General features: G+C 28.9%; 1 protein-coding gene across 3 annotated transcripts; it reads left to right on the top strand.

Moving 5' to 3' along the window:
- Positions 1 to 956: 956 nt before the first annotated feature.
- LOC110271876 (uncharacterized) lies at positions 957 to 7,358 on the top strand. Of its 3 annotated transcripts, none has more exons than XM_088488776.1 (9): positions 957 to 1,139; positions 2,078 to 2,195; positions 2,532 to 2,641; positions 3,072 to 4,449; positions 4,578 to 4,641; positions 5,399 to 5,466; positions 5,667 to 5,787; positions 6,183 to 6,263; positions 6,964 to 7,358. In XM_088488776.1, the coding sequence occupies exons 6-9, from the start codon at positions 5,405 to 5,407 to the stop codon at positions 7,006 to 7,008; spliced, it is 309 nt and encodes a 102-aa protein (XP_088344902.1). In that variant the 5' UTR covers positions 957 to 1,139; positions 2,078 to 2,195; positions 2,532 to 2,641; positions 3,072 to 4,449; positions 4,578 to 4,641; positions 5,399 to 5,404; the 3' UTR covers positions 7,009 to 7,358. The 3 variants fall into 3 exon arrangements, with proteins under 3 accessions (XP_088344902.1, XP_020979165.2, XP_088344901.1); XM_021123506.2 differs by lacking the exon at positions 6,964 to 7,358 and adding an exon at positions 6,398 to 6,564; XM_088488775.1 differs by lacking the exon at positions 6,964 to 7,358 and adding an exon at positions 6,398 to 6,564 and having other exon boundaries at positions 3,072 to 4,308.
- The last annotated feature ends 5,279 nt before the right edge of the window (positions 7,359 to 12,637 follow it).

A 12,637-nucleotide genomic window follows, 5' to 3' on the forward strand; every position in this document is an offset into this window, starting at 1 on the left:
TTAGAAATGAGACTATTCGACAGACTTGTAGGTAAGAATGGAAAAATTATGCCATTTAAACTATAGTTCATTGGCTTTAGTATGTATTTAGATTGACCGTTTGTAAAATTGAAATTTGAATAAATGTGATTTTATAAAATTAATTTTAAGTAAAAGTGAGTTTGTGTCAACATAATTTATATTTGATAACTCTAAATTAAAATTAATTTTAATAAAATAAATATTATTTAAATAATATTAGTTCAAATTAATTTTAGATAGATAATTATTAAAAAAATTATATTAAATTATAGTACTATTTTTTAAGTATATTTATTTTTTTAAAATATTTTTTTAGTATATGTTTTTATATAATATTTTTGAGTAATTTTTTTTATACGTTATAATTTATTATTATTATTATTATTATTATTATTATTATTATTATTATTATTTATAATTTATTATTATTATTTATAATTAATATTTTGGTTTAATTTATTTTATCTAATAATATTAATAAATTATATTACAAAAAATAATAATGAAAACATAAATTTAAAAACAAAATTACACGTGAGTTCAAAAAAAAAAAACGTTCAAGAAACTCCAAATATGCTTTTGAAACTTTTGATGTTTTAACTTTTAAGGGCTAAACCAAACACACTTTTGCCAAAATCCCTTTTTTCCTCTTAGCCTCAACGGATTTGGATCTTCTAAAGTTTAAATTTCATTTTAAAAAGTAAAGTATGATTTTTCATTATTAATTTTATAAGTTGGACCAATAATAAATATGAAAAAGAGACTATTCAAAAAGAAAAATTACACTTTACTCTGTTGAGTGAAATTCAAACTTTAAAGAATTCAAATTCAGGTCAACACAATTTCTCCCTTGACTCAACAATGATTCTTCCTTCATAGCTCTTCACTTTAGCTCAGTAATAGTATTACTCATTCTTCTTAAACAGCTATTCTTATTCACACATTTCTCTCTGAAACCAAGCAAAGGTAGCTCAGCGAAAATGCCTCTCGGAGAAAGGCAAGGTGACAAGAGCGAGTCACGGTATTGTGGCATCGAAACGGAGTTCAACGATGATATGCCACACGTCCTCGCTTTCAATCTCTCGTCCGGTGGCTTCGATTTCTTTATTGCCCCTCTGGTTCGTCTCCTAACTAACTAACTAACTAACTGTAACTAACTCCAACTAACTTAGTTTTAGGGTGCATTTTGAAATGGTTAGGTTTTTGCGGTGGCCAATTAGCCACTCACATTGTGCAACTTTTAGTTGCGCGCATTTTCTGTGTGTGATTGGTCAGTAAGCTCACCTATAGTGAAATCTTGTTCAATGGGGCCTTTTACGATGAAACATTGCTTGTTCTATTGGAAGCTTCTGGAGTTACATTGAATGGGTCTCTTGAGCTACATTTTACCAATACAGTTGATTTTTTTTAATCGTTTTCTTTCTTTTTTTTAGTTATTAATCAAGTAATTTTGTAAACGCGAAGAAATAGTTGGCGTGGTTGAAAAATTTGTCACCAAACGTAGTTAATGAAGAATCTAGCTGATATTGTAACTGAAAGCTGATTAAGAAATGGTTTCATGAAACTATGTTCAGTTCACTGATTTCCTAGTTATATGAGTTACTCGAAGAAAACAATTAGTGTCTTAAGCTTTTCGAAGACGAGTAGCGGACTTGCATTGTGTTGGATGTGTTTCCTACGGTAGCCAATTAGCCAGTTATATAGCGGCTTGATGCTGCCATTTCATATGTGACTGGTCAGTATGCTTACCAAAAGAAACTTTGTCTAATGCTTTATTTTGGAAGCCGTTTCAACTTGATTTCGGTTGAAGAGCTTGTTAGACTACATTAGAGAGACATAATATTTAAATATGTAATAAAGTTCCCTGATGAAATCCTTCCCTTCCATTGAAGCTTCATTTGTTTGTTTTTATCTGCTATCTTGCAAATGATAACTGGTGTGTGTAAAGTCTAATTTTTAATTTTTGGATTTTTATTATATAATTTGTGTTCTGGTGCTGACACATCTAGTTTCTTAGTGTGCTTTGGGCTTATATGATTTTAATGGTGCAATTCAGATGGATCCTGCTTATCGGCCAAGTTTAGTTCAAAAGGATAGTGCAGAGTCTGGTCTTCTACCATTTGCTGGGTCAGACCTGGTCATGAGTCCATCCCAGTAGAGCAGTCATGTTGTTGGTATGAGTTCTATATTATTCTTATTGGCATTCCTTATCCTTACAAGTGATTTGGAAAGCTGTTTGAATTAGTCTGTGGTGTTTAAAATCTGATTGGATTATGGCTTATTTTTCTTTTAATTTTTAGACTGGTACAACTCACACTTATTAATATTTTATCATATAATTTTTAGTCATTTTCGTTACAATTATTAGTTTTTGTGTGTGTTATTTTCAATTAAATATTATTCTATTCATAGTAAATAAGCTATTTATATATTTATTTTGGTAGTGAAGCTTCTAAACTGTTGGATTCACCACTCATGAAACTTCTCAATATGTAATGGCAAATTTTCAGGAAAAATTAGCTCGTGGATAGATTTGGATTCAGAAGATGAAACCATTAGGATGGATTCTGAGACCACTCTTAAGCAAGAAATAGCTTGGGCCTCTCATCTCTCTTTACAAGTAAGCATGCTGTGGTGCATCCGTATTGCAAGAAATTTGAAATTTGTGTGTAATTGTGTTCCTTGATGTTGAATCAATTCAAAACTTATTATTATGCTTGAATTATTAAAATTAAATATTCATTTTTCTTTTGAACATGTTAATTGGACACTGGATTTGGTATACTACTTTAAATCAGACCATCCAGTTATTTATTTATATATTTTTATTTAGACACTACGGTGAAGTACCCTATACCGGGACTATTAACTATGGCACTTCTCCTGGTGTGCTTAAAATAACAAAGAAGTTACCTTCTATGTGTAGCAGGGGATTCTATCTGATTTTAGTTTTAGTTTTGAAGTTATCTGCATCTTATGATGTTTTGTCACAGGCTTCTAGTTGCCAACAAAATGATTTATTATTTATTATTTCTTTAAATGTTGTGCAGGCTTGCTTACTTCCAGCACCAAAGGTAATATCTTGTGCCCAATTATGCTAGGTGTGTAAATCAAATTTTAGAGGGCCTAAGCAATATGCAGGTGCTATTCTAAGTTCAAGCTCTATGTCCAATCCATTAGCCTTCCTCTTCTTTATGTTAATTTTTTTCCATTCTCACATTTTTTCAGTTTCATTCTTTTTGTAATACAGTTGTGGCTTAGGATTTCATTGGGCTTTCGAGACAAAACTAAAACAAAATAAAATTTAATAAAAAAAATTTTGCCAAATTTTTAGAAACATAAAGTATAGTTTAAAAAAAATTAAAGAAACTAAAATTTAACGCCGCAGTTTTGAAAACCAATGAAAGACCTAATTCATTCTTAGTTTATCTTTATAGTAATACAAATGGGGAACTAATAGAGCGCTCATACGTTGAGTCTGGGAGTTTATTTGCTTAGGTTGTTATTTTTAAATTTTAAATTATTTGTTTGGGTTGTTATACTTAGGTTGTTATTTTTTAAATTTTAAATTATTTTATTTAGGTTGTTATTTTTTAAATTTTAACACTATTTTTTAAAATTTTGTTGATTCTTTTTAGTACTAACTTTTAAATTTTTGTAGATTTTTTTCAAAAAATTGCAACTACGTACGTAAATTTAAATATATTTATGTTAATTTAGAATTTTAAAAATTGTTAATATGTTTATTTACTTTATCTACAAATTTAATTCAAATTTAAATTAAAGTCAATCAAATTTAAAAAATTTTAACTATGCGTCAACTATAAAAATATAATAAGTTATGAGATATGTGTAGCACCACAATTAAAGTACATCAAACCCCTTTTTTTACATACATTTAAAGTCTAGGGTAAAGTACTAAATTAGTCCTCTAGATTTGGGTGTATGTATACAAGTGATACGGTCATGGACACTACTAAGTTACGAAAATTCTTCATTGCCATACTCAATTGAGATGGTTTGGCTTGATCAAGACGCGAGTTTTCTACTAATATTTTTTTATTTTATTTTCAATTTATATTATTTATATTTTAAATTTCTTTGTTTATCCTCATCTAATTTATCTTTGATTTTTGTTTATCAATTCTAGGGAGAAAAAATACACGCCTCGATTAAGAGGGCTCTTGTGTCTCGATCCGTAAATTTGCTAAAGAAAGGAATATCTTACCAAATAAGATATTTTAGTGTTGGACTCAATGAGAGTAACTTCAAGACTACACATCATGGGTATGTGGTTAATTTAAAGTTTTAAACTGACGTACTAATGTGTACAGACTTCTAGAATTATCAAGTATCCCACGATATGGATTTAATTTTGTGAGTTTTGACATTCTCAATGCTCCTGGTACGATTACACTTACTTAGTTGGTAAGTTTATTGTTTTAGAAAAAGTATAATTTATTTATAAATTTATTTATTTTATTGATAATTTCGGCTGTATTTTGTTTTTAATGAACTTATTGATAACAATTTTTTTTTATTTTAAATCATTTCAGATGTTAGATATCTTGCTGAAATTGGGAATGAGAGGACACTTGAAAAGGATGGCAAATTCACTAAGTACACTATTATTGAATTAAAGATTGATGATAGATAATCATATATTTATTTTTATAAATCTAAAAATTTTGATATTCGCATCTTTTTAAATTGTTATTTTAACTTATTTTGTTATGAATATTTTTATTAATATTATTAATAAGTAACAAACGTTTTTATTGAAGGACAACGTTTTTTGAAAAAAAGGCACATTTTTTTATTAATAGTATTTAAATTTTTTGAAAAATCAGTTCGGATTGATTTTGAAAAAAAAGTATTTAAATTTTTTTTTAAAAAGAATTTTAATAGAAAGCATTCTTTCGGTAGTTGGTTTTTTTATGAGTTGAAAATAATTAATAAACTAATTATTAATTTTTTTAAATTGTGTTTGACGTTTTAATTTTATTGTTAATTTTTAAATATAAAATATAAAAAATATATATAATTTGATATTATTTTATTGGTAGTTACTTTTTTAGTTGTAATTATTTTTTGTTTATTTTGTTATAAAAATATATTTAACATTAAATATTCTATTTAACATAGAAAAATAATAGAGTGTGCACTTTTTGGCAACTATACACATGAATTAAATGCTTTTTTGGGATTCGACAATAAAGATGAAACTGTTGTGGTCTTACAATTTGTTAGAGTGAAATTATATAACGGTAATATTTATCTATAATTATGTGAATTTTTATATGAGTTTTTACTATTTTTTATGTGAGTTTTTACTCATTTTGTATTAAATTAAATTTCAAAAAAAAATGTTTTACAGAATTTCATGTATGGCACAAAGATGTTCTTCAATCTTAAAGAAGCAAATGTCATCCAATTTAAAAATAGGTGGGTATATAATTTTTTTAATTCTTTAGTTTAATATTATGTGTTATCTAACGTAGTATTTTAATTCTCACCGTCTCCTTTTATCCATAACTCTAAGGTTATTTATTTATTTTTTTAATTTAAAGTCTAATCACAATGGATTAGATATTGAATAAGTCTATGTTTAGCCTTTTTTTATACTGTTTTATTTTATTAAGCAGGTACCAAATAAAGCTTGGTGTCATTGATGACTCTGATTGTGCATATTTCATAATCTTTGACAAGGAGGCAAAACAAGTTTTGGGAAAGAGTTGTATAGAGATACTTGATCCACTCTTATTGGTAGGTTCTAACCAATATTTATTTCTAAAAACATTCGTGAAGATATTTTTAAAGGTAATTTTTATATTATTATTATTAATATACTATATAATACCCTGCAGAAAGGAAATCTATCAGATACACCTACACTTTTACTCAACCTAATTGATAAGACCTTCCTTTTCATTGTTGAAGTTCAAATATCTGATAATCCACATTTTTCACCTTCTTATAAAGTTAAGAAGATGACTGATAATGTGGACCTCATAAATAAATTCAAAAAGGCTTACCCTATTCAAATTGTGATTACAGTTATAAGTATACTTTCTATTAAAAATTAAGTTTATTTTTCTCTTTCTTGATCATTAGTAGTATCTAATTTATAAATACTAATTAATAACTAATTATAATTTTAGGATGTTGACTACACCAGTGATTTGCTTCTAACTTCAAAGGCATCCTCAATTATTAAAGGAGAGAAAGTAGAAGGTGCTAAGGTATTTGTTCAAAAAATGAATTTTTTGTTTGTTAGTTTTCTCAAAGTTAGATCTTTATTTTATTTAAAAATTATTATTGAGATAAAATCAAATGTGAGAAGGAAGTCTTTAATTTATCGTAGTATTTTATACAGAATTTGTTGCTTGAATTCTCTAATGAAGTTGTGAAAAATGATGAATCCGAAGTGTTGGAAAATGCTATTACCCCAACCAAGCGACTATCCTCGGAGTCGGAAGATTCGAAAGTATAAGGAGATACCTCAACTTGCAAGAAGATCAAGATTGAGAATAAAACTTGAGAATTTGGATGCACATGTTTTGGAATCTATTTTAGAGTCTATCTAATAGAATAATGCTAAATATATGTTTGTTTTGGTAAAAATATTGTCTTTTCTTGAGTTGTTATTTTTCTTTTGGTTCTTTTCGATTTTTATGTTTGGAATTTAGAATTTTTTTAAAATATAAATTGAAGTTATTGGATTATTACTTATGGTTTTATTTTTAAGGTTTTATTTTTAATTCGATTCACACTGTTAATATTTTGTTAATTTATAATTTAGTATTTAATGTCATAAAGTTATAAATTTCTCATATGAATTATTGTTGATATGATTAAGTTAGTTATTAATTTTTAATGTGTACTTATTTTAAAAAAAATAATTATAATTTTTAATTAAAGTATTATTTGCTTCAATTGCAGGAATTGAGATACTTCTTCCATAGAAGTTGGAAGTTGGTGCAGTAAAGTCACCAAGCATCTTCCTTGCATCTCCAACATTGTTCTCAGGTTCGGCTGCCATGTCTGCCTCTTTTTCGAAATTTGCTGTAAGGTCCTCTCCGGAGTGTTGTGCTTTAGCTTCTCTTAGCTTCCTCTTCAGAGTCCTTTCAGGTTCAGGATCAGCTTCAACAAAAATGTCTTTATCCCTATTCCTGCTCATATGAAAAAGAAGAGAATAAAGAGAGAATGGGAATCCTCTATATCACAGTATAAAAATTCCTTTATGTGAGTATAAGAATAGAAGAATAGAAGAATGAGAAGAGAGAGAATAAGAAGAATTCGAACACAGAGAGAGGGAGAGGGTTCGAATTATTAGATGAGAAGTGTTAGTAAATAAATAAAATAAATAGAAAGAGATGAGAGAGAGAGTATTCGAATTTTTTTTAAGTAAAATAAAAGAAAAATATTTTTGTTTTTATTTTAATTATTTAGTTAGTGTTCGAAAATATTAAAAGAAATAAAATAAAATTAGAATTTAAAACAATTAGTTAATTAAAAAGAATTTTGAAAAAGTGGTTAGTTGTTTTCGAAAATGAAAAGTGAAAAAGCAGTTAGGTGATTTTGAAAAAGATAAGAAATAGTAAATTTTTAAAATTAAAACAAACAAGTCAAGTAGTTAGTTGAAAGAGATTTGAAAATAAATTTTGAAAAGATAAGAAGTTAGAAAAAGATTTTGAAATTAAAATTTTAAAAAGATATGATTGAAATTTATTTTGAAAAAGAATTGAAAAAGAAATTAAAAAGATTTGATTTTTAAAATTTAAGTTGATGACTTGACTAACAAGAAACTAAAAGATATGATTCTAGAATTTAAAGATTGAACATTTCATAACAAGAAAGTAACAAACTTGAATTTTTTTGAATCAAAACATTAATTGTTAGCAAGGATTTTCGAAAATATGAATTAAAATTAAGAAAAAAATTTTGAAAAATTAGTTTTAAAATTTTCAAAAAATTAAAAGAAAAATGAAAAAGATTTTGAAAAATTCTAAGAATGAAATTCGAAAATCATAAAAAAAAATAAAAAAGAATTGATTTTGAAAAAATAAAGTTTTTAAATTGAAATTTTGACTTGACTAACAAGAAATAACTAGATTTTAAAATTTTTTACCAAGTCAACTAAAAATTTCGAAAATTATGAGAAGAATAAGGAAAAGATATTTTTTTTACTTTTGAATTTTTAATGAGGAGAGGAAAAAACAACAAAATAAAACAAAACATAAAAATTTAAGATCAAAACAAATAATGCATGCAAGAACACTTTGAATGTCAAGATGAACACCAAGAACACTTTGAAGATCATGATGAACATCAAGAACATATTTTTGAAAATTTTTAAGAAAAGAAAGACATGCAAGACACCAAACTTAAAAATTTTTAAATTTTAGACACTAATAATTCAAAAATGCATATGAAAAACAAGATAAGACACAAAATAAGAAAATGTAAAGATCAAAAAAAGAAAATCATCAAGAACAACTTGAAGATCATGAAGAACATAATGCATGAATTTTCGAAAATTTTAAGAAAATTTAAAAAAATGCAAATGACACCAAACTTAAAATTTGACACAAGACTCAAACAAGAAACACAAAATTTTTTTTGGTTTTTATGATTTTATTAAATTTTTTTTGTAATTTTTCGAAATTATTTTGGAAAAAGAAAATAAAGAAATTCAAAATTTTTAATAAGAATTCCAGGATTCATGCAATGTTAGTCTAAAGCTTCGGTCTAAAAGAATTAGACATGGCCAAATGGCAAGCCAAGCTTTAGCACAGAATTATAAATGAGAATCCAAAGGCTCCTCCAATAGCTGCAATGATAAGTGGAAGCTTCAGTCCAAAAGATTAGACATGGCTTAATAGCAAGCCAAGCTTCAACATATCATCATGAAGCTCTAAGGTGGAATTCATTCTTAAAAATTCAGAAGAACATTTTTTTCGAAAACTTTTTTTTTTTGAAATATTTTTAAAAACTTTTTGAAAAGAAAATAAAGGTTGAAACAAGAAAGAAGGTTACCTAATCTAAGCAACAAGATGAACCGTCAGTTGTCCAAACTCGAACAATCCCTGGCAACTGCGCCAAAAACTTGGTGCACAGAATTGTGATCACACTTTTCACAGCTCTGGTACAACTAACCAGCAAGTGCACTGGGTCGTCCAAGTAATAAAACCTTACGCGAGTAAGGGTTGATCCCACGGAGATTGCCGGCTTGAAGCAAGCTATGGTCATCCTGTAAATCTTAGTCAAGCGGATTCAATTGGTTATGAGTTTTGATAATTGAAAGATAAACAAAACGTAAATTAAAATAAAGATACTTATGTAATTCATTGGTGAGAATTTCAGATAAGCGTCTGGAGATGCTTTGTTGCTTCTGAACCTCTGCTTTCCTATTATCTTCATCCAATCATGCGTGCTCCCTTCCATGGCAAGCTGTATGTTGGTGGATCACCATTGTCAATGGCTACCATCCGTCCTCTCAGTGAAAATGGTCCAGGTACGGTTTCTGTACGGCTAATCAACTGTCGGATCTCTCGTCTCGGATGAAAAATACTAGGCACAGCTACTGCACGGCTAATCATCTGTCGGTTCTCACTTTTCTCGGAATAGGATCTCTCTATCCTTTTGCACACTGTCACTGCGCCCAACATTCGTGAGTTTGAAACTCGTCACAGTCATCCCATCCCAGATCCTACTCAGAATACCACAGACAAGGTTTAGACTTTCCGGATCTCAGGAATGCTGCCAATTGGTTCTAGCCTCTACCACAAAGGTTCTAATCTTATGGATTCGAATGCTCTGTTGTCAGGAGAGGCAAGTCAAATCCGTGGATCAGAGACCCAAGAGACTATACTCCAGCTGTCGTCCAATGACTACGGTGAACATCATGTAGACCGCTTGTGGTTGTCAGGCACGCGGATCTTGGCTAAGCGAGTAACAAAGATAGTGGGTGATTGTCACGGGTCACCCCTTCATTCTGACTTAACTGAATTAAGTACGAGAGTATATCTTGGAGAAGAAGTAAGCGTGAATTGAAAGAGAAACAATAGTACTTGCATTAATTCATGAAGAACAGTAGAGCTCCGCACCTTAATCTATGAGGTGTAGAAATTCCACCGTTGAAAAATACATAAGAGAAAAAGGTCTAGGTATGGCCGAATGGCCAGCCTACCAAATGTGAAAAATGGCATAAGATTTGAATACAATAGTAAAAAGTGCTATTTATACTAAACTAGTTACTAAGGATTACAGAAAATAAGTAACTAAGTGCAGATAGTGCAGAAATCTACTTCCGGGGCCCACTTGGTGTGTGCTTGGGCTGAGCATTGAGCTTTACACGTGCATAGTTTTTTTCTAGAATTAAATGCCAGCTTGGATGCCAGTTTGGGCGTTTAACTCCAGTTCTGGTGCCAGTTCCGGCGTTTTACGCCAGAAAAGGGTCTCTGGCTGGCGTTGAACGCCAGTTTGGGCCATCAAATCTCGGCCAAAGTATGAACTATTATACATCGTTGGAAAGCCCAAGATGTCTACTTTCCAACGCAATTGAGAGCGTGCCAATTGGGCTTCTGTAGCTCTAGAAAATCCACTTCGAGTGCAGAAGGGTCAGAATCCAATAGCATCTGCAGCCCTTTCTCAGCCTCTAAATCAGACTTTTACTCAGATCCCTCAATTTCAGCCAGAAAATACCTGAAATTGCAGAAAAACACACAAACTCATAGTAGAATCCAGAAATGTGAATTTTTGCATAAAACTATAAAAATATACTAAAAAGTAACTAAAACATATTAAAAACTATGTAAAAACAATTCCAAAAAGCGTATAAATTATTCGCTCATCAACGAACCACCATTCACATTCGACACTTCATCAGCCATGTGAATAATTCTTCCACTTCTCAGTCGCATACACCAAATGACACTAAAATCATCTGACACACTTTAGTTTAAAACTGTCCCACTGGGCGTGCTAATTTGTTTTGTCGATTTTTAGCAAATTGATGGTAGTTCGATTCTAATGATTTGGGAGTGAAACCAACTGCTCTTTTTGCGAGTACCAATTTTTCTAAGATTGCATCAAAGATCCTCGAATCAGACAATATTTAAAAGGAAAGATTGAAAAGGTGTTAAATAAAGATTTTTTAAAGTAAAATTGATTGAAATAGAAATGACTTACATTGAATTTAAACAGTGCGATAAAACGCCTTCGATTGAATCAAAGAACTTTTGACATGGAAATTAAAAGTGCTTGAAATGTAAATTTAACAAGAAAATTAAAGTTGCTTGAAAGATAAATTGAACATGAAAAATAAAGTTTTTTGCAGAAATTATAAATGAAAAGTAAAAACGAGTGGAAGGAACCCTACAGAAATTTAACTCGAAGCAGACTCAGAAAGTCGCTGGGATGTGAGTGTGCGTGAATAATTTTTGAAACCAAGTTCCAACCCTTGTACTTTCGAGCCTTCTAATATTTATAGCCATTTTCCTCAACTGATCAATCCTGAAACGGCATCCCCATGTGTGCGTAAACATTAGTAACCGTTCTCGCTCTTTTGCTTGATCGTATGGCAGTTGTTAGATAACCTTTGATTTTGAAAATCTTCGATCTTCTTTATTCAAGTAACTCCTCAGTTTACTGTGCCAATCAAACTCATGCCAATTGAACTCTTACTCGATGTCCCTAAATACACCTCCTTTGATACCAATTTCTACTTCAATGCTCACTTTATATATCGAATCACTTCATTCTTTGAATTTAGTTATTTTCGACTAACAATATTATATATGAAACCATGACCAATCTTCCTATTTTAAGAATAACAAGCAACAAATTTATATTCGACGTTCATATCTGAATCAGAGCTATTTTTATTTGATATTAAGTTTCTTTTTGTATTTTAAGCTTTGTCAGTTTCATCCAATAATGTATAATTTATTGAACAAAGATTTTGGCCCTTAAAAATTACAAAATCAAGGGAAAAAGAAAAGGAAAAAAACAAGGAAATTTTTAAGGGCAAAAGAGAAAAAAAATAGTTTATCTATCATATGTTCTTATCATGTGTCTTAATGGCACATGTTAAGATTATAAAATAAAAAATTTTTTATTAAAAATATAAAAAAAATTAAATTTTTAATATATCTGTATTACATTTATTAAATAAAAACATTTAAAAAATTTTACTAATAATAAACTTATTATGTGCTCATATTAGTTAAATCCAAAAAAAAAAAAAAAAGAATTGTACACTCCTCTTGTAGTGAAGCAAGAACCAAAAAGACAAAGAGATAGAAAACTAGCACCATTCCAAATTACTACTCCATAGTTTTGAAGCATAATTATTATCGCTTATTCAACATTAATATAAAAAGATTTTTCAGAAATACTTGCTGTATGACACTATGGGGTTGAAATTTTGGTAAAAATTATCTTTATGTATTCTACTCGTTCTTTTCTTCCTTGTATGTTTTTATTCAAATTAATATTTAATTATAATTTGATTGTAGCATGAGTTTAATTTTTTATTTGGATTTTTGAATTTGATTATTATCTTGAACGTAATTAATTATAATTGGACTTTGTGCTATGATTTAGAATGTGT

The sequence above is a fragment of the Arachis ipaensis genome, chromosome B5, assembly GCF_059453495.1.
Source record: "Arachis ipaensis isolate K30076 ecotype BB chromosome B5, ASM5945349v1, whole genome shotgun sequence".
NCBI lineage: Eukaryota > Viridiplantae > Streptophyta > Magnoliopsida > Fabales > Fabaceae > Arachis > Arachis ipaensis.

Excerpts from the sequence above, each read along its gene's own strand:
- LOC110271876 (XM_021123506.2), top strand. The coding sequence starts at position 5,405 with ATGTATGGCACAAAGATGTTCTTCAATCTTAAAGAAGCAAATGTCATC. Across the intron at positions 5,467-5,666 it reads GTCATCCAATTTAAAAATAG|GTACCAAATAAAGCTTGGTG; the intron begins GTGGGTATATAA and ends TTTATTAAGCAG. Across the intron at positions 5,788-6,182 it reads TACTTGATCCACTCTTATTG|GATGTTGACTACACCAGTGA; the intron begins GTAGGTTCTAAC and ends TTATAATTTTAG.